The sequence below is a fragment of the Strix uralensis genome, chromosome 1 (assembly GCF_047716275.1).
Source record: "Strix uralensis isolate ZFMK-TIS-50842 chromosome 1, bStrUra1, whole genome shotgun sequence".
Taxonomy (NCBI): Eukaryota; Metazoa; Chordata; class Aves; order Strigiformes; family Strigidae; genus Strix; species Strix uralensis.
This window is the reverse complement of record NC_133972.1, coordinates 82,785,876-82,811,348: the sequence shown is the minus strand read 5'-3', so window position 1 is coordinate 82,811,348 and position 25,473 is coordinate 82,785,876. Positions and strand designations below refer to the sequence as shown.

At 41.3% G+C, this 25,473-nt stretch overlaps 1 protein-coding gene across 1 annotated transcript; it reads left to right on the top strand.

Annotated features, from left to right (window-relative positions):
• The first annotated feature begins 1,682 nt into the window (after window positions 1–1,682).
• LOC141953753 (uncharacterized) lies at window positions 1,683–24,817 on the top strand. The gene is made up of 16 exons (XM_074892940.1): window positions 1,683–1,781; window positions 3,435–3,611; window positions 4,682–4,768; window positions 6,376–6,513; window positions 8,459–8,576; window positions 9,153–9,295; window positions 11,852–12,019; window positions 12,918–13,318; window positions 13,716–13,734; window positions 14,095–14,314; window positions 17,071–17,243; window positions 18,280–18,417; window positions 19,527–19,644; window positions 19,876–20,018; window positions 22,448–22,615; window positions 23,514–24,817. Exons 2-16 carry the CDS (start codon window positions 3,444–3,446, stop codon window positions 23,916–23,918), a joined length of 2,607 nt encoding a protein of 868 aa, XP_074749041.1. The 5' UTR covers window positions 1,683–1,781; window positions 3,435–3,443; the 3' UTR covers window positions 23,919–24,817.
• The last annotated feature ends 656 nt before the right edge of the window (window positions 24,818–25,473 follow it).

Genomic DNA, 25,473 nt, shown 5'->3' with positions numbered 1-25,473 from the left:
TCAATCCACTTGAGGTCAACAGGTCAGGTACTGTGATGCTGTGAAACCTTGTTTTTACCATCCTGGTTGCAGCAATCCACTACTTCCTCTCACTATTTCCATCCAGCTCAGCAAAAACAAGAGCACCTCTTCTCTGGCCAATTTGCTTCCCTTTGAAACTCCACTCTCTCTTACTAAACAGGATCTTGCAGCAGCTGGAATATACCACAAAGAGTGTCCACACAGTTTGGGTACCCTTTCTTCATTTTCCTGTATTTTTGGCTAATCTTTGTAGCTTGTAGTACCCCTAACTGTTGTTCGGTTTTTTTTCTTCTCCTGTTCATTTAGCTGAAAAACAGACAACAGCAGTTTCAGATACATAGCAGAAACATTTCTTAAGCACATAACTAAACATAATAGTTCCTAATACACTTCTGAAGCAAGAAAATAAGATGGATATTCCAGGTACAAAACCTGCATGCACTTAAAAACAAAACACATGAAAAAAAGAGAGGCACATATATCACTCTTGAACCCTGTATGGCATATGTACCAGTCAGACTTGAAGTGAATGTAAGCACAAAAAATGTAATTCTAGTTCAAAATATGGACTTGTACTCTTTATACTGATGCTTTTTCTGTATAGGTTGACTGCACGCTGGTAATTGGTTTACTCTGCACATATCACACTAGGGAGCAGAGGCCATTCCTAACTAACCATAAATGTAGCAGACAAGACATATAATGATTGCAAAGGAAATTTATCAATGCAGTTTAATCTAAGTCACATGGGTAAGAGCAGAGTAAACCAGCAGAATTGCTAATTACACTGGTTTAAAGTAAAACGTTTGTGTACATGTAACTGTTTTGTATTACACCTTTGCTGATGTCCATTTTTATACATTCTGCTGTTTTGGCTCTCTACTCAAATACAAAAAACCAGTTTCAGTAAAATAAATCATTACAAGCAGAGCTTCCAAGCTGTTTTGCAGCTTTTGGTGGATGATCCAAACTCCCTCAATCCATCACAGAGGAATAATAAGCTCAGTACAGTGTAGGGCCTGTAAGTATCTAAAGCACCTTCACCTCCTCAGCTAGGAGCAGCAGTCTTTTAGAACAACATCCATCAGTTCAAATGAGTCCAATGTTTGCTCTTATTTCATCACTTATTTTAGGCGAATGTGTAAATACCTTCTGAGCTTTGTGATCTGATTTCTGAAACAGAAGAGCAAAAATGTAAAATATCACAAAATAAGGGCTTTATGTGACCTGAGAGACCCAAGTATTCAAATTCTCCCCTCTCAAAATTTAACCACAGGATGAGTAAGACTAACAGCCTATTTCAGTATTCCCTTTTAGCCGTATCTTTGAGATTAATTTCTATTCATTTCCCCAGTTTGTAGAGTAAAAAGAAAAGGAAGCTGTAAAATTATTTGTCTCTTGCCAGCGCAGGGTGGCTGAATTATTTTCTGTAATTCCTACATTTTTGCAGGCCGTATGCCAAGGTTGTGGAGGACACCTGTGGGAGAAAGGCATACTGGCCTTCACATTTCAGGACACACACCCACTAACAGTGGCCTTGAATTGAGGAGGTGTCTCTCTCTCTCTAAGTTCTGAAAGCAGGTGATAGAGAGGAGAAGTAGGAATAAATGAAGGAACATGCGCATTAATACAAGAAGAGGATGTAGAGAAGAAAAGGGAGGCGCAAACATTTCTACATTTCCAAAACTGTTCATTGCCTCACAGACCACCACAGATCCTGACTGAAGACAGATCTTAACTCTTCTCTCTCAGGATTTCAGGTAGTGTAAATATTCATATCAAAATAACTAGCTTTATTTCATAAGTCTTAAAAATGCACATTAAATTCTTTGGAACTGAGTGGTTTAATTATGGCATAAAAGTCACCCAGGGGAAAGGAGTGCTCTTTTTTTTGTACAAAGTGTAGCCCTTAGGAAAACCCTGGGTCAAGGCACAGTGGTCAGAATGCAAGCCCAGGTTGGCCAAAACCTACACAGTCTGGGAGGGCAGAAAGTTTCCTCCCCTGTAGGAAGGGTGGCTTAATCACCAGGCTACCAGTCAATTTAGGATCAGAGGGCTGAGAACAGGCTGCAGGAGAGAATACACTCCTACTGATTCTGGAACTGAACATACAAACCAGCACGACTCTGTGGCACAGTGTTTTGAATACTCAGCATGAGGTGTATTGGTTCAAGCCTCTGCTTTATAAATATCAAATAACTACTGGATCAGGCATCCAGACTTTCCTTCCCAGATGACTGACGTGGCTAGTAGACCAGTGAACCTCACAGAAACACACACATGTTCTCTCTCTCAAGCCTAAGAAATGCTTGATTGCTGCATGTAGATTCAGTTCAGGTACTCTCTGGGAACAGGAGATGGAGATGTGGGTTTGAAATTCTTCAGGCAAAAATGTTCAGCTCAGCCCTGTTCCCTAGATACGCTCTGGGAGTATCAGCATCTCCAGGCACAGCAGTAAAAGATATCTGATTTGTAGTTTCTAAAAATGCTTAGGTATGACCTAGGCTGCAGGGCATTCACCTCTGAAGCACTCCTGAGAAGGCTTTGAAGCTGTTGTGGAGCCCTGGAAAGCTTTGAAATCAAAACTCAAGAATCCCTGTGGCTCCGGGCATCTCTAACACTGCATGGCATGTGGCTTTAAGGATTGTAGCTTTTGATTTAAGCATGTAAATTGTGGGTGAAGATAGACTTAAATGTCCAGTTGCAGTTGTTGATCTAGTGCTTAACCTTTCACCTGATGCCATCTTACACTGACTTTAGTACATGTTTTAGTAGTCCTTATACTGCTCAAGACAATGAAAATTTCTGAATTTATCCTAATATTTGTCAACAGTATTGGACTGATCTAAAACATGCTAATAGGAAGCACAGGTTTGTTCTGGATCCACATATGGAAAATCAGTTTAATCGTGGGGTTGGGTTTTTTTGTTTGCTTTAATTTTGTTTTGTAAAAACAGAAGACGAAGCATGAATTCACCATGGTTTTTTCAGCAGCAAATAATAGCACAGGAAGTTTAAAGAAACAGGAAAAAGCTTAAAGCAGCACAGTGAGAAATGATTCTGTTTCATCCCTCAGAATTTAAGAATAATTCTATGAGACATAAGTAAATGAGTTTTTGAAATAAGTTTGGTCTGTGAAAACATTTCCAGCTAAAATTGTGGTCATCTAATGAAGAATAAAAAAAAGCTGAGGACACTGAGGAAATAAAGTGGGGAAGGGAGAAATAATGCAGGTCTTAAAAACAGACCTACTAGCTGACTGTACTTGGTCTCTGTGCAGTATTTTACCCATTACAGGGACACCCTCACACCGTATCTGAGAGGCTGCAGGCAATCTCCCACTAGCAGCTTTGTATTTTTTAAAAGAAGTGAAGAAGTAGTCATCACCTCTCTCTGACACTCATTTATCTCAGGCTGTATCAATGGAGTCTCTCTCAGTGTCAACCAACAGCTTTACTCTGGACCTTTACAAAAAGCTGAACGAAGCTTCCAAAGACCAAAACATTTTCTTTTCTCCTTGGAGTATTTCAACTGCTCTCGCCATGGTCTACCTGGGTGCAAAAGGTGACACTGCGACCCAGATGGCTGAGGTAAGCTCTGAAATTAGCAGTATATCACTTTACAGATGGTTCCCACATAAATTGCATTATTCTTCTGTCTATGGGGAACAGAAAGGAACAACATGGGAGAACAGTGACCTGCTATAATGTTGATACAGGAAACAACCCCACTCACGCTGGCAGCAGTCCTGCAGTTCACTGTTCTTCCACTTTATTTCCAAGATCTCCCTGCTCTGCATTGCCTCTAGATTTAGCTTACACTTACATTTCCCAGAGCATTGCAAGTGGTCTGCCAGGGGAAAGTTATTGACATTAGAGAGTACTGCTGGTCTTTCTCAGAACTCCACCTTCCATTTTAATTGCCCTTTGAACAGAATAAGTCACCTGATATAGTGCTCAAATAGCAATGAAGAGACAACTTTACTAATAAAATTCATAGGGAGCTAAGATACGCTAGAAAAAGGAAACCCCAGCTGGTTCTGGAATCAGTTTATCTGCCCTCTCATACTGCATACCGAAGTTAGTAAGCTCTCCTGAATGCTTGTTTGGCTGCACAGGAGCAGCACAAAAACCTTTGCTTGTGACACAGTTAGTCCATAAATAAGGTAATCCTCCTATGAACAACGGAGACATGCTAGTACTGAAAATGTGATTTCATTTATGCCCACTTTTGCAGAACTTTGCAATCTTTGTACTCTTTGAGGTTATACGCATTTACTTAAAACACATTAAATGTAGTTTTACATTTCTGTACCAGTAGTAAGACTTGGAAGTGCACTATGCTCTTTGTTGTGTTTGGTCATGATCTGAAAATAAATTCCATGCAGCTAAATATAAACTGACCATTTATCTAAATAAATTCATGTTTGAACCATAATACTGATCTATTATTAAGCAGTAAATGTGACTAAAATTTATATAGCAATGGTACAGTTATAGAGACTAAATCGAGAGTAAGGTCATGTCCTCAATAACTTTAATAGACTCTCATTGAGCATGACTGGTGAATTACTGTAGAAAACTAACATCCTTTCATAACCCTTGGACATATTTATCTTCAAAAAACAAGCCACTTTTATGAACATTTATCATCATCACAGGTTCTTCATTTTAACCAGACTGCAGAAGAAGAAGGTTCATCTGAGACAACAAGGCCTTCTCTGGGGACACCAAAGAAAAGAAAGATGGTATTTATTACAAGAAAAGACTCAGAGAAAAAAATCTCCAAGAAACGGATAGTTCATCACAACTACTGCTTTAGCCTTCTAACATTTGCTTGTCTTCAATCTGTATCTACTGTCTCACTTCAGTAAAAACTACCTATAGAAAGAGAAAAAGTGAACAAGCAGATAACATTACCATAAAACTCATGAACTCAGGCCTTCAAAAGCAGAACTGAGACATTAGCAGCATTTTTATTAGCCCTAATACTGTGCTACTTGGTTTTAGCTGGTCTATGGCAATATCAACAAATCAATTGTGCTAATGTGCTTAGTACAATTCTATCTCTTATCAGCTTCAGGGTTTTTTTTTTCTGTAGTGAAAAACAACTACTGCATTCCCACCTGACTCCCAATAAACTCCTGTCCACCTTTCTCATGCAAGGGCACATCAGTCAAACAAAATTCTCCTTTAAGCTAACGTGTGCTGATTCACCCTTGTTCATCAGCTCCCCAGAGACTTGCCACCAGGAGGAATTGCCCAGATGTTTTTCATCAAATAAACTCCCTGAGCAATGAAAGGCTTGTAAACTCAAACAAGCCATGTTTCTTTAGCACAGAAACTAAAAGAAAGCTCAAAGAAACTAGATTAGACAAAGTGGAAATAAAAGCGGGGAGGAGGTTATAACATTCTCTCCCTAGATGGTGGGGGATGAATCTTCAAGATGCATCATTACATCCACATTCATTTTAGCAACTCACTGATTTTCCGAGTTGTAACAAAGTCTGCCTAATCTGGTCCTTCAGACATTTCCCTCCATTCAGTCTGTTTCCAACTCCTTGCAGAACCCAATATCCCCTATCCTGAGTCCTCCAGCTACCAAATTGTTTCCCAAGTGTCCTTCCTAGCAGCCGAATGTCTCAGCATGAGTGAGAAAAGACTAGAGCAAGAAATGCAACCTGACCAACCTTAGGACAACTCACCATGAGTCAGTGGCCCAGACTCTCAGTGTCTCACATGCAGGGCATGGTATATGCCATGGAGGAGGAGACTGTACCCAAGCAGCTGGAGGGGAGCAGCTGACAGGTAGCAGCTGACAGGTAACAGCTTATTCCTCCATTAGTGAAGAAACAGCTGGCAAGGAACGTCACACTCCCTAAAACCATCAACATCGACCAGGACAAACTCCCTCCAAAATCCAAACAGCAACAGCAAAATTCATGTGAAAACGGAGAAAATCTGATCAGTTGGTAAATCCATGCCCTGGTATTAGTGTCTGTCAGAACAGTGCACCTCCTCAAAAGCCACAAGGCTGCCCTGATGGGCCCTTGTGACACTGAAAATTAAGCCTGGCCATGACTGAAATAAGGAGATTCAACTTCCTGGGTGCACCATCAGCTGATGTCCTCAAAGGCCTACACAGCACTGCAGAAACAGATCATTGCCCTACAGACAGAAAACGGTTTGTTCAGTTATACATAGTACTGCAAATATGCAACATACACAGAAAAGAGCTCCATCCCCTGAAATTCCTTTTTAATTAAAACAACCTGGGCATTTTAAATAACCACAGCAGGTGCAACACTTCAGAGAGAAAACAATTATTGCATATTAATTGGTGTCTCTTTCCAAGGATCCTGGGCACAAGCAAGCTGAAAACACCCACTCTGGCTTCAAAGAGCTCCTGTCTGCCATCAACAAACCCAGCAGCACCTACTTGCTGAAGAGTGCCAACCGGCTGTATGAGGAAAAGACCTACCCATTACTGCCCGTGAGTTGAACATTTTTACTTAAGAATATTTTGACATTAAGAGGGATTGACAACAAAGATGATAAAACTTTCCAGATGATAGCACTGTGGTTTCAGTGAGAGCATGAGGACAGCTGTATGGGGCCAGCCTTCCACAGACAAGATTTGTCCCCAACAGCAGTCAACAGTTCAGGAAGCGTACGGGAACAAGGCATGCTGTGTAGTAATGCTTTGCCAGAATTTGCTCTGGTCACCACGCAATCTGTAGCTCAGGGACTTCCTGAACCAGAGGGCATGTCTACTTAATAGACCTTGATGAGCCATTATTTCATGAATTTGCAGACTTGTCTTTGGAGTCTACCACAACCCTCAGCAGCAGGAGTTCCACAGCTGAACTAATCACTGTGGGAAGCATCCATGTTTCTTGAGCCTGCTACTTGTTAGCATCATTATTGGTTTTTTTTTTTTGACCTCTAAAGGACACTTCTCCATATCTTTGGTCATCCTCATCCCCTGTCTTTGTATCTTCTATACTCTAGCACTTCTGAGACTGCAGATGCCAGAGCTGCATAGAGAACTCAATGGGCACACCATAGCTTTATACAGTGGCATTCTGATATTCTCTCTTTTGTTCCCTACTCCTTTCTTTGTAACTCTTAAAATTGTATTTGCCTTTTTGGATGCTATTGGGCAGATTTTTTTCATGCAGCTGTACATCACAGCTTCAACACTTCATTCCTGAACAGTAATAGTCACTCTCTGTAGCGTACTCTTCACTGGATTGTTTATAAATATTTTAAAATACATATTTTAATGTAAATATTTAGACCTGTATTTTATAGAATAAATATTTTAGCACAGATCCCACATATCCCTGTGGTAGTCCAGTAGTAATAACCCCTTACTGTGAACATTATTTCCTCCTACTCTTGGTTTCTAGTTGTTTAAACAAACAAGACCTATCTGTGTAGCTCCATGGATGCTCAGCCTTTGGTGAGAAGTCTTATGATATGCCTTTTGGTAATCCAAATAGACTGTAATGGCTCAACCTTCTTACTCACGTACTTCCTAACACCTTCAAAAATTCCAGCTGATTTCTGATTTAGGATTTCCTATTACAAAATGCTGTTGACACTCCTCCAATTTGTCATGTTTACCTATACACCCTATATGGACTCATGAGTTTGTAATTACCTGTACCTTTGAAATCTTTTTTTAAAAACTGATGTTGTATTAATCATCTTACAATTTGTTGGAAGGTGGTTTTAAATGAGATTACTGTTCTTTGGAGTTTGTTCTGATCTCTTGAGTAATTAGTAATTTGTCCTTCTGAATGCTTATTGCTCATTTTCTTCATAATCCCATGTACCTATGCTTTACAGAGAATCTAGAGAATTTTCTGCCGGGAATCTCCATGAACTGTTTCACTGCAGACAAGATTGCAAATGTTAATTCTGCTTTTCTGCCATGACTTTATTCTACCAGAACATTCCCTTTATACCTGATCCTCTATTGTCCTCACAAACTCTTGACAGGTTCCTCACCTCTGAAGCAAACTAAAAGCCTTGTTTCAACTTCATATGAGACTATTCCCTTTTGTACTGAACTCTACATCCTACAGCAGGAAAAAAGTATTTAAAATTATATAAAATGTAATTTTAAGAAATTTTTAAAAATTGTGAAGAATGTTTGTTTCATGGGATATTTAAAAATTACAAATTTGTACTTTGGATTTCAAACAAAATTTGAAGTATCAGTTTCCTTGAGACTGAAGTTTGATCACTCCTTACTTAATATTTAGCATAGAATGTATCAGATCTTATTTTAAAGGCTATCCCATTTCAAACAAATTACATTTTCTTCAATTATGTATTACCAGACTGTATAATCTGTTGAAGCGATTATTTCTAACATTTTATAACTCACAGTTAACTAAATAAGCATACATTTTACAATTCTCTTTCAGAAATTCTTAAAGCTCATTACGAGCTATTACAATGCAAAGCCACAAGCTGTAAACTTTAAGACAGCTGCAGAACAAGCCACAGCACTGATCAATTTGTGGGTTGAAAATGAAACTGAGAGTAAGTAGCACTGTGATGGCTTTCTTCTTGTCCCACTTTCAAATCATTTGTATTTCCACGTTTATTGCTCTTGCAGCCAAGGATCCATAAAAACTGGAAACTCAGGGGAGTTGATGAGCAAAGTGCAGTTAAACAGCTTGAAGAATGCCTCTCTCCAAACCTAACTGTTGCTCCTTACAAGGTCTTTCCCTTGATTCTTCATGCCGTACCCTCTTCTGAATTACTGCTGTTCAGAGGGAGGCACAGGTAGATACTGAGTGGCTCCACTCTGATCAGTGAGGGTTTTACTTTGGCATTCTTCAGGTGCTTGCAAGCAACTCCACAGAACACCCAAGTTATTCCACTTTACCCGCTTTCCAATGCCATTTACTAGCAAAATGGCAATATATTTTTTTAAAAAAGATTTATACTTCAAAAGCCATTTTTACCATATGTACACCTTGAAAAATATACAGTAAGAAAACCTCCCAAATGCAAACACTTTTGCTACACAGGTAGGCACAGAGAAGGCACAATTAAAATTGAAGAGTTACACAGTCACACTGGAATAACAGTCCTATTTGTCTGATTTTGAAGGGAAAATACAAGATCTGCTGCCTGCAGGATCTCTCAATTCTCGCACTGTGTTGGTCTTAGTAAATGCCATTTATTTCAAAGGAAACTGGGAAAAGAAGTTTCTGGAGAAAAATACTTCTGAGATGCCCTTCAGACTGAGTAAGGTAAATTCCTTGTCTATATGCCTATTGTCATATGTTAATATGTCTATTACTGAACAGCTAGAAACCTCTAAATATTTCACCTGCATTCCGTATGCCACTGCAACACTACTCACAGCTGGGCACACAGTATAAAATCAGTGGTATAAACTCAGTGAGAACAGCAATTGTGAAAGTAAGTCAGTATTATCTTATTTATGCATATCCATGAGAATAGGATTTTCACTTTAATTAATAGCTCTTTGATATCAAAACACTTGAGAACACCACGTAGCTTAAGGACAAGAGGAAATTGCCCTAAGTACCAAGGTCCCATTTTCAAAAGGAACTGAGTTGCTTTTGAGAGCAGTACTTACATACTACGTCTCTTTCCTGCTTTTGAGACACAGTCTATACTCCGAGTTCAAGGAAACTGAACCGGCTGTTCTTTCCTCACGCACCCTGCGTGTTGCATAAAACCTCAGAGGGAATTTTCATGGGGGTTTGTTATTTTAGCTGAGTGTGTGAGGATGATGTGTTCAGTATACACTGAGGGCATGTTACTGAGCTAACAGTGTTTAAATGATCACGCGCTGACGATTCACAATAGCTGACTGCATGCATATTTTTGGACTGTGTCAAAGGCAAGCAAAACTATTTGTCAATGGAAGCATGTATCTTGTTTGCACTTGTAATCTATACGTCAAACACCTTTTGTATGCCAGGCAATGTGAAGCAATTGTGTTGATGATGTGACTGTGTATCCCAAACCTACTATGCTACATGTGTGGTTTTAGGATCTGTCATGGTACATGGTTGTGGTGGGTTGACCCTGGCTGGGCTCCAGGTGCCCACCAAGCCTCTCTGTCACTTCCCCTTCTCAACAGGACAGGGGGAGAAAATCAGGGCAAAAAGCTCATCAGTCAAGATAAGGACAGGGAGATCATTTACCAATTACCATCATGGGCAAAACAGACTCAAACTTAGGAAATTAATTTAATTTATCGCCAATTAATCAGAGTAGGTTAATGAAAAATAAGACCAAATATAAAACACCTTCCTTCCACCCCTCCCCAGGCTCAACTTCACTCCCAGCTCTTCCACCTATCCCCCAAAGCAGTGAAGGTAGATGGGGAATGGGAGTTGCAGTCAGTTCATCACACATTGTCTCTGCTGCTCCTTCCTTCTCACACTCTTCCCCTGCTCCAGTGTGGGGTCCCACCCATGGGATACAGTCCTTCACGTCCACTGAGGGTCCTTCCCATGGGCTGCAGTTCTTCAAGAACTGCTCCAGCATGGGTCCCTTCCACGGGATGCAGTCCTTCAGGAACAGACTGCTCCAGGGTGGGTCCCCCACGGGGTCACAGGTCCTGCCAGAAAACCTGCTCCAGCGTGGGCCCCTCTCCATGGGGTCACAGGTGCTGCCAGGAGCCTGCTCCAGTGTGGGCTCACCATGGGTTGCAGCTTCCTTCAGGGCACATCCACCTGTTCCAGCATGGGGTCCTCCACGGGCTGCAGGGTGGGTATCTGCCTCACCATGGTCTTCACCAGAGGCTACAGGGGAATCTCTGCTCCGGTGCCTGGAGCACCTCCTCTGTTTTCCTCCTCGCTGACCTTGGTGCCTGCAGAGTTGTTTCTCTCACGTTTTTTCACTCCTCTCTCCCAGCTGCTGTTGCACAGAGGTTTTTACCCCTCATTAAATATGTTATCACAGAGGTGCTACTAACAGCACTGACCAGCTCAGCATTGGCCAGCGGTGGGTCCATCTTGAAGCTGACTGGAACTGGCTCCGCCTGACATGGAGGCAGCTTCTGATGTATCCTCATACAAATCACCCCTGCAGCCCCCCCACTACCAAAATCCTGCCATGTGAACCCAAAACACTGGTGCACAGAGAGGGTTTAATTCACAGGGTACCTGACAGCAAAGTCTGCAAAGAGAGAAACTTTTGCACTAAAATGTAAGAATGCAAAAGGAGAGAGTGGATATAGTAGTAAAAGCTCTGTGAGCATAATACAGCATAGGATTTCAGAAAGCTGTGGGGTAATCCAATTCCATTTGGTAATCCAGTCCTCCATGGTTTGGGGAAGAGGAAAAGCCAGCACAGGTCACAGAAAATATGGTTCAGAAGCAAAGTGAGACAATCAGTATAGCTTGGAAGGATAAAATAGGCAAAAGAGTTGATGGCATCCAGGGGAAGAAAGTCCACATTTCTTCCTCTCAATCAAGGCCCTCACTCCAAAAATGTAACCTGTGGGAGAAAACATGAAATACTTACAGTAGTTACTTGATTATCAAAGCTAACTCCTTTAATTTAAAATGAGAAATGTATTACATGTGATTCAGTCAGCAGGTAGATAGCATATGTGTCTATGATGATTTTTTTGTAAAGATCCCAATGACTTTGAAAAGGGGGTGTATGTGACACTGCCCAAAGAAAAGGGTCCTGAGTATCCAAATGCAGCTGAGTTTTGTACTTGTTTACAAATTTTTTCTTTCAGCTCAATGAAGCAAGTAAACTTTATAATCCATTTTAAGGAATGAAATAACACTATTTTTTATATCTGAATTTTTTCACAGACCAAGACTAAACCAGTACAGATGATGTTTCTGAGAGATGCATTTTTGATATTCCATGAAACAACCACGAAATTCAAAATCATTGAGGTGCCATATGTGGAAAATGAACTCAGCATGTTTGTTCTCCTACCAGATGACATCAGTGGTAACACTAATGGTCTGGAGCAGGTAAAAATGATCTACCATTACATCACGTACACTACAAGACAGTAACAGAAACAGATGAAACGAATGAGGACAAACGAGCTTCAAAATCACAGTAGAATAGGTTCTGACGTGTGCATACTCTGTTTCAAAAATTGTAACACCATGATTTCTCAGTTTATGATTCAGGGCATCTGATAACATCGCAAACATGGTAATTTACGTAGGGATACATCTTAAAAACAATGTCCACCCAACTGTCTTAGCCTATTTTTATCCTCTTTTCTATTGCCAGAATAGCACAAGGAAAGCAAGGACCAAGTCTGAATCACTATGCCCTAGAGTTATCTTCTCCTGAGGGCTGTATTAATTCATTTTTATATCATTTGCAGTCCAGATTTGCACCTGATACTTTGTGGTGAGGTTTCTCAAAGTAAGTGCTGACTATCCTGGCCCAGAAGGTATCAACAGTCACTCAGGACCATGCCAGGATCAGTTTCAGATCCTAAATAGATCAGGGAAAACATATTTTTATTCGTACTGGAGGTTCCATGCATTCCACTTATTTACCACTACTAAGAGAAAAGTTATCCATACACACACATAGTAAGTGCCTATTAATATCGTAATGAGTCACACATTGCAAAAAAGCAATATTCTTCACACCACAAAAAAAAAAATTAACTACTCTGAGGGTTCAGGTCTATATCTCACCACCTTGAAGAAAATAAATAGGAGTATAAGTCACTCGGCACTTTGCAGGATCATGCCCTATGAATATGGCACACATTCCATCTGTACCCACGGCTGGTAGCTGGGCTTTGTTTTACATGTTCTTGATGAGCCTTAAGACACTGCTGTGTGTGCATGTCTTGTCTCTGTGCCTCACATTCCAACTATTTTATCCCTCAACTCATTGCAGGTGGAAAGAGAGCTGACCTATGAAAAATTGGCTGAATGGACCAAATCGGTCAATATGATGAAAGCTGAAGTGGATCTGTACCTGCCCAAGTTGAAGCTGGAAGAGAATTATGACCTTAAATCCACTTTGAGCAGCATGGGGATACGAAATGCTTTTGACCCAGTTCAGGCTGATTTCAGAGGGATGTCTATGAAGAAGGATCTTTACATCTCAAAAGTTGTTCACAAAGCTTTTGTGGAGGTCAATGAAGAAGGCACTGAGGCAGCAGCTGCTACAGCTGTCCTGGCACTGAGATCAAAAGCACCAAAAATGACTTTTAAAGCTGACCACCCCTTTCTCTTCTTCATCAGACACAACAAATCACAAACCATCCTGTTCTTTGGCAGACTCTGCTCACCCTAGTTAGTTATTCCTTGCCCTGCAGAACAGGAGGTTGCTTGCCAGCACGGAGGCAAACAGCAAAATCTGAAGCCTCTGCTGCAACTGGGGGGAGCCGAACCTGAACCCTTTCTCCATCAGACCAAACACCCCAGGGCCTGAGGCACAGTTCCTCCTATGCCTCCCTCCTACTCTGAAGAGACAACCATGGCAGTGTTAAGGGGAGTGCATGATGCCTTGCATCCACAGAGCAATCCTGGTTGTCATTCAGACCAGGCCATCAAGGGTAGCTCTGTCCTAACCACTATTAGCTATGGCATATCTAGCCCTTCCCTTCACAGCAGTGTGTCTAAAAGTATGCTAACACAGCCCCTTTCCTCACCCTCATGACTAGAGCCCCTGATCCAGGTGTGGTTTTAGCACTTACTCCCAGCCTGCAGTTAGACCCAGCTCCTATTTAGCCCCTGATTAGGTCCTTGCATTACAGATGGAAGCAGACCCTCCTTACCCCAGGCCCCAGCCACCCCTTTGCCTTCCTTCCGCATCCCTGCTGTAAATTTTCATCAGCTCCCAATTTAACCTCAAATTAGCTTCACATGCCACTCCACAGATTCCCTTAAATAAATAAATAAATATATCTATAAGAGCTATTTGCCTCATGCAGACCCTCACGTATGCGAGGAAGGGTCAAGCCTGCATGGTCTCTGGCTACAGCAACAGATCACTTCGGTTCAAAACAACTCCTGCTTCAAGAATAATTAATAATAATCTCTCATGGACTAGGGGTGTTTTCTGTCAGCTCTACCACGAGAGGGAGGCAGAGGTGGAAAATCACAAGCTGTGGCGAGGCGAGGCCTGCAGAGATATTAAGCGGGGGGGCGCTTCGGGCGGCAACCATTTTGTGCGCAGGGGCTACGTTGCCTCCCCGTTCGGGGCCGAGCTGCCGCCCTTCCTCACCCGGCAATGCTTCCGGGGAAAGGGAAGGGCCTCGGGACGAGGGCAGCGCGGCGTCCGGCTGGGTGAGTGCGACGGCTCCGCTGGCCTGGAGATGTTTTTTTTTTTTCTACGGGAAGCTTGCTCTTGTGGTTTTTGGTTTGGTTTTTTTTTCTTTTTTTTTTTTTTCCTTTCTCTAAAGAAGTAGAGGCTTCACGGCGTTGGTGTTGTTATTTTTTTTCGTGACGTGGTGTCTGCTGCTTCTCAGCTGCAGTCGCAGCGGTGTGTAGCGGAACGCTTTTTATGTGTAGGAGTGACGGGGGAACCACGGAAGTATTGAGTTTTAACGTCTCTTACGGTGCTAAGTCCAGCGCCGGAGCAGTGGAGCGTCATTTCGCCCTGGGAAGTGCCAGACCCTCTGGCTTCTTGTGCCTGAGCGGGGAGGGGCAGAGTCGGCGGTGGGCAGTGGCGGGGCTGTGTCACCCCCCGTGTCCCACCGCCTGCCCCCAGAGAGGCGCCATGTAAAGAGTCGTTAACTGGAACTGTCAGCGATCTTACCCTGCAGATGTTTTAACATCACTCCTAACTCTCCAAATCCTAAATGCCTTTTTGCCACAAGAAAACTTGCTTCGGTTCAGAGGGTGAGAACAGGGATGTCCGTGCCGCAGACGCGGCTTTCTCTGTGGAGGTGGACACCGCCTGATGCTCATCGCCCTGAGTTCCCCGCCCCCGGCTGTGTTTGAAACAGTCGGCCTGGGACTCCTCCAAGGCACCTGACACGAGTGGAGGCATCCGCATGTACCGGGCGCTAATCCATATTGTAGTCCCGGTGGGGTGTGTCTCTTGGGCTGCAGGCTGGAGGAGAGCTGCACCCTGCTCTGGCCAGGTTCCCCTATGGCAGAAACGGTAGTTGGGAGAGACACTGCGGCGTGTATCTGCTGTTTAATCTAGATACAGCCTTTCTGTTCACAAAGACTGTCCTAAAGCATAGGTGTCTACTGCTGAGGATATAGGCTTCAAATTCATGGTGGTAGGAACACACGGGGTCAGGGCATCCAGAAAGCTCCACAGGAGTGCCTCACTTCTGGCCCGCAGAGCCCACGGGGAGACCAGAGTGAGGAATGAGCTGCTGTCAGTAAACCCTCTGATCACTGAGGATTTTGAAGCAAACAGTTTACAGCTGACTGACAACTATGTGCTTGTATCATGTGTTTTTTGTTCTTTAAAGTGCAGTTACTGTGCATCATCTCCAAAACTGCTCTGATGAGAAGGGTATCTATTGGTAGTTATGTTACTATTCCTGAGCTGCAGAGAAGGCATGGATAACTATAGATGTAACTCCTAGCCTTGTGTCCCCCCTGTTGAAATCTTACTTACAGTTTGGTTAAATGCACTGATTTTCATATAGACAAATAGCGTGAGTTGCGTCCTTTTGTCTGTAAATTATTGCCTATCATGGAAGCCCTACAAAAATTTTCTAGATAATAACTGCTTCTGCTGTTACTATTCTTGTGCATTTTGACATCCAGGTCAAAAAACCTTATTGCTAGCAAACTGCAGGTATTAGGACAGCAGGAAAAATCTGGTCTTCACTGTAAGCAACATGAACTGAAAATGCCAAGTGCCTTCTACTTATGTGGTAAAGTACATGTAGTTAAATTACTCATTTCAGATAGAATTGGAGGATTGTTTCCATCTAAGCTTGCTTTTTTATTTTTTTAGTTATGGGAGAGAAGAAACAGGAGAAAAGTTGCTACTGTTTACAGCAAAGCCACTAATAAGAAATTTTCTTAGGTGGAAGATTGTGCATGCAGAAACTTGTTCTTTCCACCTATCTGAGATAATGAATCAGTAGTATGAATTAGGTGTTGGTTTTGTATTTTGTAGCAACGTATCAACACTAGGCACTGCCTTAAGGGAGGAACAAAACACATAAACTTTTACCACCAGCAGATCTCTTATGATGTCTGATGATACTTATCTGTAGTTAACTCAGCATTCTAGTATTTATTGCTCCTTTTATAAGCGTGTGGTTTAATCTCAGGTTAGTTAAGTACCTACCCAGCTGATGTATGTAGACTATGACAAGGCACCAAGTTGCACATGTTGAAGTGTGCATGTACCATAAAGTTATCTATAAGCAGATTTTTTTATTGTGTGTGTTTCCGTGTTGCAGGCAGTAAAATGGAACTGAAATGGACTTTGATTTTTTCTTTGTACTACAGCAGGAAATTACAGTAATCTGTCATGCTGACCAGGTAACTTTTTTTTCTGTTTTAATCTTGTAGGTCAAGTCATTCTGCTGAGTTCTACCAGACTGACTGTTAGGTTTAAAACACAGCATACACACGTATAAGTAAGCTGAAGGTAATACTGAAGATATACAAACTTAGAGAAGGTAAGAGTTTATAATTCTGCCATTCTGATGCCTAATGTTTTGCTCTGGTTTTTCTAGAAGGGCAAATAATTGTCTTTGTGAAGTCAAAAGAGAATTGTTTTAATAAGTCCTAAACAAAATAGTGTTGTATTTGATCATGTCAAAAGTAGTAATACCCAGTGAAGAGTCTAGTGACACTGGTGGGAATTGCTGTCTCTGTTACGGCTATGGGATTGAAATACAAAGCCAAAGAATAAATCCATAAAGTAACTCAAGTGTCTAGTATGGGATTTAAGGTGCTTGTTCCAGAAAATCAGTTTATCTGTGAATTGATAATCTTCCAACCTAATTATGACATTTGTTGCATAGTTTGTACTGGGAAATGTAAAAGACAGAAATAACTTTTCAGTTTGTATTCAAATAAATTTGAGCCATTCTTGTTCTGTGTTTTATTTCCCAGGCTCTGAACCATGGACAGCCTCTGCGCATCAAGTACCACTTTTGCACTTGATCTCTTAAGAATGCTGTGTGAGAACAAAAGCAGGCAGAATCTGTTCTTTTCTCCTTTTAGTATTTCTTCTGCTTTGTCTATGATTTTACTGGGTTCAAAAGGTAACACTGAAGCCCAAATAGCAAAGGTATGTCTAAATAAACTTAGTGTATTGAATTTGATGGGACTATATGAACAACAAACCTATATATTGTAGTCTGTGACATGCACTTATGCTAAACTATATTGTCATTCTGGTCTCAGAGAGCAGAGGTCTTCCTTTGATATGTAGTAAGCAGTACCTGGTTTTGTTTTTATAGGGGGAGCTTCCTTTTGTATGAAATTGAGAGGTTCCTGTTTTTTGTTGTGTGGGGGTTTTGTTTTTTTGAGACTGAGATCTTTCTTCAATATGTCATTAAGAGATACCTGCAATTTTTTTGTAGGTTTGGTGAATCTCTGACTACATAAAATACTTTCTTCTACTATCTTCTTTGGGCTTAATGTCAGACTATACATGTTTTGAAAATGTAGCCAGGCAGATTAAAAAAAAAAAAAAAAAAAAAAAAAAATCCAGCCTGCATGCACGTCAAAATGGTAGCTGCACCTTGGCTTAACTTTTTTAAACTTGCTTAGGTGGCAAATATCACTTGGCGTATTTTTTACATTTGCAGTGTTAAATGCATGATCAGTCATTTTTGTTTGCCTCTTTTGTGAAGTGGAAGAGGAGTATAAACACACTTCATTGTTGTTTAAATCTATAAAAGTTTATCCAAAATTATATTATATTATTGCCGTACTCTGAGATATTCAGAAACTGCCTGGATATAGTCCTGGGCTACTGGCTGCAGATTGCCCTGCCTGAGAACAGGGCTTGTACCAGATGACCTCCAGAAGTTCCTTCCAGCCTCAACTATTCTGTGATCCTTGGATGCTTGGCTTGAGTGAAAGAAACTAAATACTGCCGACTTTTCTACTCCCTGATTTATTACTTGTACAGCATCTGGCTGGGTGCGTCATATGTGACTTGCATGATAAACTCCAGATGGGAAGTGTGATGAAAAATCTTTTGGCTTCAAGTCACAGATTTTAAACCCAGAAGTAATTTTTAAAAAAATAAAGTTGTGCTGAAGCAACTGTGTTTAAAGGAGGCATGGACTCCGCTGAGGATGTTTGTCTTTCTACAGGTGCTTTTTCTGAACAAAGCTGAGGATGCTCACAATGGGTATCAGTCACTTCTCTCTGAAATTAATGATCCAAACACCAAATATATACTGAGAACTGCTAACCGACTTTATGGAGAAAAGACATTTGAATTTCTCTCGGTAAGTAACCATTAAATTTGTGGCATTTTTTTAGTGTAATGTACTTGCCACCTATTTCCTTTGGAGTTCAAAGGCAGGCTTTGGATTTTACTTTCCAGATTTTCTAGGCTGAGACCTACCAATACAATAGATTATGCCAGAGCCTGGTATCTGAACTTGGTGGAGAGGGAAGCTCCTTTAGCTAACCTGTGATCTGAATGCACAACTGGTGCAAAGCACTATAAAATCCATCAGACTCTAAATCTTCAGAGTTCCATGATCCATTTATATTTTTGGCTGTGGGACAAATAGTTGACATATCTCTTTTCTCTGCATCATGTATAAAGATGATGAAAAAAGAACTGTTATTGCTCTTCAGCATGGGCAGTATTTTGTAGGTTTTCTGTTATGTAAGTCATCCAAAGGTTGTACTGAGAGGAGTACATGACTTTTAAGATTTTCCTTATCAGAAGATCTAAATAAGGATAATAGGTATTGTTACACATGTTCCTGTAAGTGCTTCCCTAGAAGAAAGAAGATGTAAGTCTTTATTATTTTTTCTTTCCCCCGGGAGTGATTTACAGTGATTCTTCCTATGAAGAATGCTAGCGTTTCATTTGTCTAGTAGATAAAAATTACATGGACTGTACTCTAAAACTTTGCATCTGTGTAATAAAGATCTAACTACATTAAATCAGAGAGAAGGTATGTTTTTTCCTCTCTAAAAAAAACCGATTTACCCTCTAAACTAAAAGTTTTCTATTAGTCTGGGAAGTTTAACAATGAAATTTATGTAGAGAGAAGCTTACAAAATCATATGTTCTCTCAGGGAAGCAAAAAAAAAAAAAAAAACACAAACCCAAACCCAAAACTAGGCACATAATTTCTTGATTAAGTTATGGAGAACTTTGTAGCATAGTAAACAAGCCATTTGACTTAACAACATCCAGTGGACAATTCTTAGTTCAAATAGGTGGTATAAGACCTAATAGGAATGTATCAGACAAAACTAATGGCTCTATATGAAGCTGAGGAAGGAAAGCAGGCAGTCTTTCTTGGTGTATATAAGAATCATCTGTGGCTGAGAGTAAAATATATTGCTGAAAAGCTGTTCTCAATGTCCATGTTAGTCTTTTATAGAGTCAAGTCAGAAATTCTACCATGCTGGACTAGAACAGACTGACTTCATGCATGCTTGGGAGGATTCCAGAAAACAAATAAATGGCTGGGTAGAGGAAAGGACTGAAGGTGAGTGTTTTGCAAAATGCCCTGTTGTATTTAATGGCTGCCAGGGCTTGGGTAAACAGCTATGTCAAGATGTAATATTGTGAATTAAAAAACCCAAACATTGAGCTCTTGCTCTGGTACATAATTCTCCTATCTATTGTGTATTAATTACAGAGTAAATACTATATTAGATAATAATTAGATAAATGTCAAACTGTTTAAAAATGGCTTTTTTTTCTATGTGTCATAAAGGTAAAATTCAGAACCTGTTGGCGGAGGGGATTGTCAGTTCACTGACCAGACTTGTGCTGGTGAATGCCATCTATTTCAAAGGCAACTGGGAAAAGCAATTCAACAAAGAGAGGACAGCAGAAATGCCATTTCAGATTAACAAGGTACGATGTGCTAAAATGCTGACAATACACTGTTACTCAAGTACTCTGAAATTAATACATTTAACAAAATCGTTCAAGCAGGGTTATCTTGGGCAAGCTGTATGAAATTCCTTATACCCCCTTCCTTTAATATAAACACTCCCTTTGTTTAGTTTCTCTTGTTTCACATAATTACTAGAAACTTTAATATAACAATTAAGTATTTCTTTTGTTCTGTCTCTTCTTTTTTCCTTTTACCCTTCTTGTTTGTTTGACAGAGGTAGCCCTCTACATAGTTACAGAACTTAGAGCTGAAGAGACAAAAACAGTTGAGTGAAGCTGTCAGGCTATTTGAGAGTTGTGAACAATTGTTAGTGAACTTGATTATTTCAGCATAAAACTGATGTGAGTAAGAAAATAAATTTTCCTTTAGGTTGTAGGCAGAAAAGAGCACTTATGTGCAGAAACTTCTGAATGTAAATCTTCAGTCAGTGCTTTTTTTTTTTTTCCTGCATTTCTACCACTGAACTGATCCAAAATAAATGTGGGAAAAAAAAAAAATCGCCTTTGAAGACCTCCATGCTATACTTTCTTGCTTTTAGAAGTAGATCAGTGCTATTGAAGAAGACTCGGCTACTATCATTAGCAGGCCATGGCTGCCCCTCAGGATCACCTCAAACTCTGTGTATGCCTCCAGATGTTATTAACAAGAACTTGTAACGTGACTTCCTTAACCCACCTGCTTAAAACAAACATGCAAAATTGAAGCCATCATGCCTGACTTCAAACCGTGAGCTATATCCAAGAATGCTTGAAACTGCTAGTACCACTATTTACACAGGGACTGTTACTGCTTACGCCATACTACCTACTACAGCACTTCAGAAACCGCTGAACTGACTTGGTTCCTGACACCTTGCTGTCTCACTGTTGAAACATGTTGAAAAAGCTCGCAGAGTATTCGGGTACACTATTCCATTTTCTTTTCCTTTCACCAGTGCAAACCTAGGGCCAGGTTTTAAAATGCAACACTAACAGCATGTAGTGCTGCTGAATAATCTGCCTTTTAACTTGTGATGGAATGTTGTGTAGTGCTACCACACATGGAAGGTTTGGCATCAGTTCCCTAGAGAGATGTCACACAAAGCTCAAGTTTACAGATTTGCTCTTTCCTTTCTCTCCTGAGGAGAGGCAAATTCAGTGATGTTTCTGTACTGGATACTGTGCCATGGTGAGCTCATGACCCAAATCTTAATGTTTCTGGAATAAGGCCCAGTCTAGCTCTGAGATTACGTTTTCCTTTGTAAATATAGAGTATATATTTTTTTAAAAAAAAATTAAGAGTCTTTGGGTTCCAGATAACTACTGGAGAAAGCTGTAAGATATAAGGTTAGGGCATGTTGCCTTGGCTCACCCAAGGAACTCACTTTTAGATATGCAAACAACTGCAAATCTCTTTTCTTGTAAAACTAAATGGCTTAAATTTGTATTTGCATGATTGCAGCTCATGCTGCAGAAGCGTGTGAGTAGGCTCAAATGAGCAATTGGAAATTCCACGTGTAACCTGAAGATTTAAGCTAGTTATTGTACAATCTGTCCAGTAACAAAGAGTTACTTTAACATCCCAGGAGCTTTTCCAGCATCCTGTGGCTATTTCTGTGACTCCTGCATTTCGTATGACTCACTAGATGACTTTTCACATGCTGTGTGGCCTTTTCTTTGCTTATCCATCCTCTTCATGTGTCCCTGCTGCTGCAAAATAATTCCTGCTGTATCCTCTATGGGCGTTGTTTTGATGGGCTTTAAAAACAAAAAAACCTACTTGCATGGTTATGTCATGAAGGTGAGGGAGAAAGCAATGGAACTCTTAACTGAAAAGGAGGAAAATAGTGATGTCAGGAATAGTAGCTGATGCTCCATGTGAAAAGGGAAGGAGATAGAGGAGAATAAAATTGAGAAGAAAAATCTTTCCCCTCCTTACTTTTCATGTGACTTTTAAGAATTCAAAATAATGCTCTTGCTTTCTTGGCATTTTTAGTATCATTTTAAAATATTTTCATTCCTCTTTGTTATGGCACTTGGAGCCACATGGACTGAAAATGAAAATACCTACATTGAAATTACTTTGTATTCATTTAAAGCAAGGAACACAAGCCCTGCTTTTTTACCAGCTCTATTTAGTGCTTGTCACTAGTTCTTAAGTGAGCAAATATGTGTCCTTGCCCCTTTGCCTTAAAGACACTTCGCAGACATTTCCACATTAAAAATTAAATCTCGCGGGTCCTTACTTCTTACCTCTTGCTTTACAAAAGACAGTGGTGGAGCTGTACTCTATGGTGTATTTAGTTCTCTTTAGTCAAATTCTAAAAAGCCTTGAGTAACTGGATGCCTGCTTTGTATTTCGAGACCAGCATACTACCTCAGTACTATTGACATCTCTTTATTTTTAGAAAGAGACCAAACCTGTGCAGATGATGTTCAAGAAGGATAGATTTAACATGACCTATATTGGGGACTTCCAGACTAAAATCCTTGAGCTCCCTTATGTTGGTAATGAACTCAGCATGATCATCCTGCTCCCCGATGCAATCCAGGACGGATCCACTGGCTTGGAGAGCGTAAGTTGTTGAGCTAAATGCAAAGACAGTCTGTATCCTTCCAGGGAAGAAGGTTTGATATTGCCTATAGACCTGCAGTTCAGTTCCACGCCTATTATGTCACTGGTGCTCAGCACCAGCTGAAATGTCCTCCACCTCCCTGCCCCCACAGGGACTGGCAGGCCTTGTGTCACTACTGGTCAAGCTGTGTGCTGCCCCATTAGCCAGAGGCTCTGGAAGACGACCCAGCCCTCCTCAGGAGTGGAGGTTAGCTGTGGTTATGGTGAAGGCCTAGTGTGGTGAGCACCATATGTGGCGAGGGGGGATTTCGGGGGGAGCTCTTAGGAAGTCCTGTAGCTTGTCCCATAGATCTTCTGTTCTGAACAACTGAGAGATTGTCTCTGACCCACCACCTGGAAGCAGGCTCATGGAAAAGTGTAGGATTTCTTCTGTTGTGGAGATGTGATACAAGTTTTGGCTATTTCATGCTCTGGACAAGGTATTTATTAATATGGTTTTCTGACACTGACTGCAAAGGGTGTTGTGAGCTGACTTTTTCATCAGCCTGTCAACCTGAAGGAGGACCCTTTGGTTAAGAGGCAGAAGAACTGGGTTCAGTTTCTTTATGACCTTGTCATCAATTCAGCAGTGTCCTTGCTTCCCATATGTAAAAATGTAAAAAAACCCTCAGTCTAACATGCTTTATAAAAATAAACTTTACGTAGAAGGGACTGATCCTTATTGTATCTACCAAAAAGCATATGGGATCGATCTTAGCTGGGGGCGTAGTGTCTAGTGAGAAGTATCCTGGGAAAAAGACGCATGTTATGCACTATGTAAACAAACACAGTAATCACTACTTTTGTCTGCGTAAAACTGACTCTCATTTTAATTATGTAACTTTTGGGTTTTTCTTTAGCTGGAAAGGGAGCTTACGTATGAGAAGCTGATCGATTGGATCAATCCTGAAATGATGGACTGTACAGAGGTGAGGGTGTCTTTACCCAGGTTTAAACTGGAAGAAGATTATGATCTGAAACCCCTTCTGAGAAGCATGGGGATGCCTGATGCGTTTGACTTAGGGAAGGCAGATTTCTCAGGAATCTCAGCCGGCACCGAGCTGGTGCTCTCTGAAGTGGTTCACAAATCCTTTGTGGAAGTCAATGAAGAAGGCACTGAAGCGGCAGCTGCCACCGCAGCAGTGATGATGATGCGCTGTGCACTGATCGTTCCAGAATTCACTGCAGATCATCCCTTCCTCTTCTTCATCCGGCACAACAAAACTTCCAGCATTTTGTTCTGTGGCAGATTTTGCTCTCCCTAAAAAGGGGATGTCTTGGCAAAAGAGCCACCATTACACAGTAACTTTGTTTCCTTAGAATAGGGGTACTCTTTTTGCACTAACTGTCTCTTTCAGCTGTGCCTGAATCCACTTCTGTGGCCTGCATCTCAGGCTTGGATAGAGTAACAGCTGCTTAGACATACACAGCAACTGCCATTTAAAACAACTCTTGCCCTGTGCACCAGAGTGCAGAGGTCTCTGACTTCTTGCTGACACAAGAACCATCCCACTTGCTCAGTGAATACTTCCTCTGTCCTTGCCGCTCCCCTTGCAGCTTCACTTTTTGTGGCCATCAGGCAGCGAGTCAGGCAGCGACATCTCATAGGAAAAGAAGAATTTTGTTTCTGAGGTTGCTGGAGTACATCTTTAGCTCCCCTTCCTCTCTTTCCACCCATCCTCAGTTCTCTTCCCCCCCCCCGACTTACCTGTTTAATGTTTTGATACATTCCCTAGAGGTTAAAGGAGTCTTTGTCGGCCTGTTCTGAGTCTTGCGAAGCATCCTGACTAGGCAGGATTTTTTGGATAATACCTGGACAAGCACTTAGGCAAGAATGGGAATAAAAGTATGTCTTTGCAGCAGATGTCTTTACAGGGTATTTGTGGGGTGAGAGTTGATTGCTGTTTTATCAGCACAGGACACCTGGGTTTATTACCCATCATCTAGTTCTAGTCCTTCAACAAAGAATGTAAGGGAAAAGCATATGGTGCCTATGCAGTATTTAAATGACAAAGCTTTAACTTTTTGCTATTGTTTATGTATTTTTCCTATTCATAGTTTCTTAAACAGTTTAACTGAATAATACCAAAGATGTAGCTGAAATAGCTTTCTAATACAGTGTTTTGCTGTTTGTTTCTGAAATAATAAAATAACTGTAAATGCTGTAGGACTCCGTTTCTCTTTTTCAAGCGTAAATTATGCATATTTTTTTTATCTGTAGTATGAGGAAAACAATTATTTCTTGATAGATTACAACGAACTTCTATGTAGCTAGTTGGGAATTCGTTGTTAAAGATGGAATTTTTTTGGAATAGTGCATACCTGAGGTGCTGACTTGGGTGGCCGTGCAGTTTGGGGTTGGCCTTGCAAGGATTTGTGGCAAAGAGCCTTTACAGCAGCGGGGTCTGGGGCCAAGCGCTGGTGTCTGGGCAGGACTGGGGTGCTACCTCTTGGCCTTGTGGGCGACTCCCCCTCGAGGTCGGTGGTCACCGTCCGGATGGAGCTCGATGGCCCTGCGCCTTCCTCGGTGCGCAGTACCAGCTGTCTCGGGTGAAGAGAATAAAGGCATTATTGGGGGGACACCTCCTCTCCGTTTAGCCACCAGCATGCAGGTCGCGCACTCCTGTTGGAGGGGTGGTCCTGGGGGCCCGGCCGAGGGAAGAAAAAACGTCGGGTTAAACCGAAGGGAACCCTCCGTGGTGTCACCTGCTTTACATTAAAAAATTAACGATAACCGCGACCTAAAACCTGAGCGTAAATCGAGCAGCACAATGGAAGGGAGACAGAGACCTGCGGCCCGTCCGCGGGCTCCCCCCCGCG

Excerpts from the sequence above, each read along its gene's own strand:
- LOC141953753 (XM_074892940.1), top strand. The coding sequence starts at position 3,444 with ATGGAGTCTCTCTCAGTGTCAACCAACAGCTTTACTCTGGACCTTTAC. Across the intron at positions 12,020-12,917 it reads ACACTAATGGTCTGGAGCAG|GTGGAAAGAGAGCTGACCTA; the intron begins GTAAAAATGATC and ends AACTCATTGCAG. Across the intron at positions 18,418-19,526 it reads AGACATTTGAATTTCTCTCG|TCTTTTATAGAGTCAAGTCA; the intron begins GTAAGTAACCAT and ends TGTCCATGTTAG.